This window comes from Orycteropus afer, unplaced genomic scaffold, assembly GCF_000298275.1.
Source record: "Orycteropus afer afer isolate SDZICR_OR568_19922 unplaced genomic scaffold, OryAfe1.0 scaffold00081, whole genome shotgun sequence".
Taxonomy (NCBI): domain Eukaryota; kingdom Metazoa; phylum Chordata; class Mammalia; order Tubulidentata; family Orycteropodidae; genus Orycteropus; species Orycteropus afer.
The window spans coordinates 5,165,502-5,172,015 of NW_006921668.1; the positions used below are offsets into that span (position 1 = coordinate 5,165,502).

Here is a 6,514-nt window from a genome sequence, read left to right on the forward strand (position 1 = left end):
TGTGACTGACTTATTTCACTCAGCATAATGTCCTCCAAGTTCATCCACGTTATGTGGTGTTTTGCAGATTCTACATTATTCTTTAGCACTGCATAGTATTCCATTGTGTGTATGTACCATAGTTGGTTATCCATTCCTCAATTGATGGACATCTAGGTTGTTTCCATGTTTTGGCTATTGTAAATAGTTAAGTCCTTTGTTTTTATTAACTACTTTAATCTTCCCATTAAATCCTGTGAGGGTAGTAAATGTCATAATGAATTATTAAGAAAAATGGAGTTTTGAGTGTTACAAACGGCTAAGTGCTGGACAAGTAACCTGAAAGTTAGTAGTTCATACCTATGCCTCAGAAAACAGGCATGGTGATCTGCTTCTGAAAGGTCAGAGACTTGAAATTAAAAACGCTTGAAAATGATATTAATGATAGTGTTTGATATATTCTACATTCTGGCAAGGCAGGTATCTTCTAAATTTCTTGCCATAGATGAGTGAGTGCCTCCAGTGCTACATCAGTTTGTTGAAATAGTTCACATGGTATTCCATTAATTCTTGGAGCCTTGTTTTTTGCCAGTGCCATCAGTGCACTTAGACTTCTTCCTTCTATATCATTGGTTCTTGACCATATGCTGAAATGGTTGAATGTTGACCAATTCTTTTTGGTACAGTGTACTTGTATATTACTTCCATCTTCTTTTGATACTTTATGTCATTCAATATTTTGCCCCTAGAGTCCTTCAATATTGCAATTCAAGGCTTGAATTTTTTCCCAGTTCTTTCAGCTGAGCTGAGAGATGCTGGGCATGTTCTTTCCTTTTGGTTTTCTAATTCCAGGTCTTTGCACATTTCATTATAATACTTTACTTTGTCTTCTCAAACTGCCCTTTGAAATATTCTATTCATCTCTTTTATGTCAAATTTTTTTCCTTTTGCTTTAGCTACTCTGTGCTCCAGAGCAAATTTCTGAGTCTGCTTTGGTCTTTTGTTTCTTTCCTGTCTTTTTCATGACCTTTTGCTTTCTTCATGTATAATGTCCTTGATGTTATCCCATATCAAGAACATGGATGAAGGATATGATGGTCTACTTCTTAGAATATTGGCCAGTGAAACCTTATGAATAGCAGCTTTCTATAGTTGTAATTATTATTTTTTTCCTTTATTTTACTTTTGTAAAACTATCCAGATCAATAATTGAGAAATCCTAATTTCAATTAAGCAAGCAAGGAAGAATTTATCTTATAACATCTGAGATTATCAAATTTTCTAAAGGAAATGAGGCTATGCTTAGAACTTGCTTCTAAGTATCGTTACCAGTTGCCAACAAATCAATTCCTACTTACAGCTACCCTATAGAACAGAGTAAAACTTCACCTTAGGGCTCCAAGTATGTAATCTTTATGAAAGCAGATTACCACATCATTCTTCCATGGAGCAGCTTATAGGTTTTAATCATTAATCTTTCAGTTAGCAGCTGAGTGCTTAACCACTGACCGCATCAGCAGGGATCTTTGCAAATATAGTTGGCACTCAGAAGTATTGCTTGATTGACAGAATAGGACACTCTTTTGTCAAAGATGAGAATTTTCCAGTATCAAATGCTGTTAGGAAACTGTATTTCATTTATCTATTTCTATGTCTATTATGGTGTGGTTCAGTAGTAGAATTCTCTTCTTCCTTGAAGGAGACCCAGGCTCAATTCCTGGCCAGTGCACCTCGGCTGTAGCCAGCATCCATTTGTCAGTGGAGGTTTGTATGCTGCTGTGATGCTGAACAGGGTTTAGTAGTGCTTCTAGATTAAGAGGGACTAGGAAGAAAGACCTGGCAATCTGCTTCTGAAAATCAGTGAAAACCCTGTGGATCACAACTATCTTATTCTCATTGTGCATGGGGTCTCCATGAGTTGGGGACCAACTCAAAGGCAGCTAACAACAACAACATGTATATTTTACTCTCTGATATTATAGGCTTTTCTGAATATAAACACATTTACTAAGCTGGATAGTGGTAAAGTGTTCCCTCATGTGTATGTCGTCTTCTCCTCTAGTTCCATCACCAGGACAGCTTCAACACAGAGTTCACAGCGTGGGACATTTCCCAGTGTCTGTCCGACAGCCTCTTAAAGCCACAGCCTATGTGAGTCCTACCGTTCAAGGCAGCAGCAACATGCCTTTATCCAATGGCTTACAGTTATATTCCAACACAGGAATCCCCACACCAAACAAAACTGCAGCTTCTGGTATAATGGGCCGCAGTGCACTTCCAAGACCTTCATTGGCAATAAATGGGAGTAACTTGCCTCGAAGCAAAATTGCACAGCCTGTTAGAAGGTAAGAGTTGTTTGTTTACATATGTTGGTTGTTTGCTTACATAACTTCATTTGTAGTTTGAGATTAGAAACAGGACTTTTCCTTTGCCTCAGTTTAACCTTAGTGGATTACTGTACTGTTTACTTCTGACTTGTGTGCTCCTTCTTTTAGAAAGAAATGGGGTGAGGGTCTTTAGGTGGGCAAATCTCCTTCTCTCCGATTTCCTCTTCTTCCCTTACTCCCTCGTCACTTCACTCCTGCTGCACTGTTTGCTTTTGCTTCAATTTAACAGGTGAGCTCCACCACTTGGCTTTTGTACCATTCTGCCTTTAAGTTATTGGTGTGGGTTAGTCTCTCCCTGAAGGAGCTCTGGTGGCACAGTGCCTAAGGCATATGACTGCTAACAAGAGAAGGTTGACAGTTCAAACCAACCAGCCACTATGTGGAAAAAAGATGGGGCAATTCCATACAAATTTACCACCTCAGAAACCCAATGGAGGTCACTGTGAGTCAGAATTGACTCGATGGCAGTGAGTTTGGTTTTTGTGTTTGTATTCCCTCCCTCTTTCAGATCTTTGCTCTGATGCCATCACTATCCAAAATTGCAACTTCTGTGAGATTTGCAACTCCTCTTCCTTATTTCCTATCATCTATTTCATCTGCCTGCCCCCACCCTAGCATTTAGCACCATCTGATGGATGATATAGCCTACTTATTTATTTTATAAATATTTTTATTATTGTTTATTGTCTGACTCTCCTGATTAGAATGTAAGCTTCATAAGGGAGGGCCAATAAATTTTTTGCTCACTGATAGATCCCCAGTGCCAAGAATAGTGTCCAGCATAGTGTGATGTTGTACACATATACGTATTTTTGTATGTGTGGTCAAATCAATTTGGTCTCATACTGACCCCATGTGACAGAACAGAACTACCTCATAGAGTTTTCTAGGGTATAATCTTTATAGGAGCACATTGCTATGTTTTTCTTCTGCAGAGCCATGGATTGGGTTCTAACCTTCAGCCTTTTAAATAGCAACTCATCAGTGTGGAAAAATGTGTTAGACACGTGTGTTAGGGCACATCCCCCTTCCATATTCATATTTTAAATAACATCTTAGTGATGTTCATCTGGGGCTTTGTCAGCTTATGTTAACTTATGGTTAAGTATGGTCAGGTAAAAAAAAACTTATTATTTATCTTTAAAAATCCACATTACTCACAGGGGACATTTTATTTAGACCAATTTACAGACATAATGCTGTACCCTTCTTGAACTGGACATCCTTGAGTATTTTATAGTAAAGATAAAACAAAAACCATAAAAGTGGATTGGGGAAAGATTGATGAGAAAATGGAGATAGTCACTACAGGAATTCTTACAGGAAATTAACATATGAAGGTGGAGAGGGAGGAGACCATAGTAAAAGCTTGAAAGGGATGTGGACACGCATTTTGTTTCTTACATATGGGTATATATAAATAGTTTTGCTTTTTATCTTCTGATGAGATGCTCAGATAAAAAAATAATCAGAAACTATTGAAAAACACACAGAAAGAACAAATAAAGGCTGATTCATAATCCCCTACCCAGATTGAAATCATTTTAATACATATTTGTTCAATAAATTCTGGCTTAGTGTCCCTCACTAAATGCAGAGCTATGTCATCATGTTTATGACTGAATAGAATACCTTTGTTCGATGTACATAGTTTATTGTGGGATACCTTCAAATACATTTTTATATATAGACATTATTTCCTTAAGATGAATTCTAGAAGAACAATTTCTAAATTAAAGAATATGTCCATTTATCCTTGAAAATACGTCTCCAAACTACCTTTTTAGAAAGGTTGTCACTTCCAGACCATATGAGAAGGTTTGTTTTCCCAAACTTAAGCAAACACTGAGTACTATCATGTTTTTTTAGTCCTTTGCCAATATGACAGCAAATCTTTGACTATTAGTAATGTTGAGAATTTCTTCATGTTAATTTGCTATTTGTATTCAGAGAAGCAGCCATTTATATTTTTAGATGATTTCTTTTCTATTGTGGAGTTTTCTCTTTTTCTTTCTGACTTAAAATATCCTTTACACATTAAAGATACTGATCATTTGTCATTTATGTTGCAAATTTATTTGTGTACATAAAACATGCAAGGCCCTGTGCTGGGGTTAGTAGTCATGAACATGTTGTATACACCTAGACATATGAAACACAGTGTACTCTTGATGAAGTCCCAATAGTTTGTCATTATGGAGTGAAGGGACTATATGAGAGAGCAGATGAAAGTAAGTGATGGGTTTCATGGAATTATTAATAATCTGTTCCCTTTTTTCACCCCCTTTATAGTTTCCTTCAGCCTCCAAAGCCTCTGTCTTCACTCAGCACTCTGAGGGATGGAAACTGGAGAGATGGTTGCTACTGATGCAGTTTTTATGTACCCTTGAAGAATGGAGGGGAAGTGAAAAATGAGGGTTGTGTTACCTAGCTGGCTGGGTAACAGTGGATGTTGGGATATTGTTTCCCTTTTGCATTTTAACATATTTACTGCATTGTTTTTCATTGGACCAATCACCAGAGACTAATTGTTGCACTTAAATATTTGCCTGAGATACTGCAACATTCTCAAATTCCTGGTTGCAGTATTGTGACACTTAGATCTAGGACGTTTTTGTAGAACTGCTATGTACCTGAATACTTTTTGAGGAAAATTAAGATGTATCAATAATGCTTTGCCATATGAGTTTTTTTAAAGTAACTTGTACAATTTACTTATGTGTTCCAAACATCTCTCCATTACATGTTCTGCATTTTAATACATTGTGTATTTACAACTAGGTTCTATAACTTATGTTTTGAAATTTAATTTTTTTATAGTTTACAGGAATTTTATTTTTTGCACCTATTTCTTTTTACACCTATGTGAACCACTATGGAACAACTTAAAATTTTGTGCCATAAAAATATTTTTGTGGTAAGGTACTATTTTTTTAGCTCTAGGGATATATCAACAAAAATACATCATACAATTTGAGAGACATAATTTTTGTTGAATGAGCACAAATTATTCTGAAGCATTGAAAGGAGATAGCCAGACAGCAGAGTTAAATGGTCTTATCTTTTTCTCTTTTTCATTGTTAATTTATTGTTATACATGAATTCCATATTTATAATGCCATCACAAGCTCATTGCACTTAAAGCCTGCAATGTTTGCTACTATACCACAATTGGTTTTTCAATATTTTATTACAAAGGATGAAACTGTAATGTTTTATTAACATTGCTTCTGGAAATGGATGCATTTTAAAGCAAATAAATCTTTTTGATAGACCTTTTACAAAATCCATTTGCACTAATGAATGCTTTCTTATGGTATATGACTTAATATTTGTTACTGTGTACACTGCTGTTTTGGAATGTTCAGAAATAAAGACTTTATTTCAGCAATATTAGGTCATGAATGAGTACAGTGCAAACAGCATAAATACCATATATATGTTTCACAACAATTTTGAAAATGTTTATTGTTGCTCTATTCTTGTAGACATTTATATCTAAAGCAGGTAGACTTATATGCATATTTATGAAAACTATTTCTGATTTTTTGAAAATACTTCTAATAAGAAACTTGAGGTTTTAATTTTACAGTGAGATGTAGGTCCCATTTAGAAAGATCACTAAAACACTAGTAGGCCAGAACACATTTAGGGATGAACATTGTCAGTTGAAAGTTTCCTATTTTATGGGAGTCAAATTTTTATTATTAATATTGCTTGAATAAATAAATATATAACAAAACATTTGCCAGTTCAACAATTTTAACATGTATAATTCAGTGACATTGATTCCATTCATCATGTGTAACCATTACCACTGTTCTTTTCCAAATTATTCCACCACCATTAACAAACTCAGTGTCCCCCTAAGCAATGACTCTGTGGGGTCAAATTTGAAATATTTTGTTAACATTAGTAAAATAGAAAAGTACTCTCAATATTCTAATTATATTTGATATGTATTTAAAAACTTTTCACCTGATGGTTCTGTAGAAAGTTCAGGCAAAGGATTTTATATTGCCTTTTAAAATGGAGTTTTTACTGAGTTATTGTTGTTGTTGTTGTTAAGTGCCGTCGAGTCGTTTCCGACTCATAGCGACCCCATGCACAGCAGAACGAAACACTGCCCGATCCCGCACCAGCCCCAC

General features: G+C 35.5%; 1 protein-coding gene across 1 annotated transcript in view; it reads left to right on the forward strand.

The window, feature by feature from the left end:
* The window catches only part of SLAIN1 (SLAIN motif family member 1), a 119,373-nt gene extending 114,639 nt beyond the window's left edge, over positions 1-4,734 (forward strand). Inside the window, exons 6-7 of the mRNA XM_007941509.2 lie at positions 2,042-2,324; positions 4,659-4,734. Of these exons, the coding sequence (XP_007939700.1) occupies positions 2,042-2,324; positions 4,659-4,734 (359 nt within the window). The remainder of the gene's footprint in view (positions 1-2,041; positions 2,325-4,658) is intronic.
* The last annotated feature ends 1,780 nt before the right edge of the window (positions 4,735-6,514 follow it).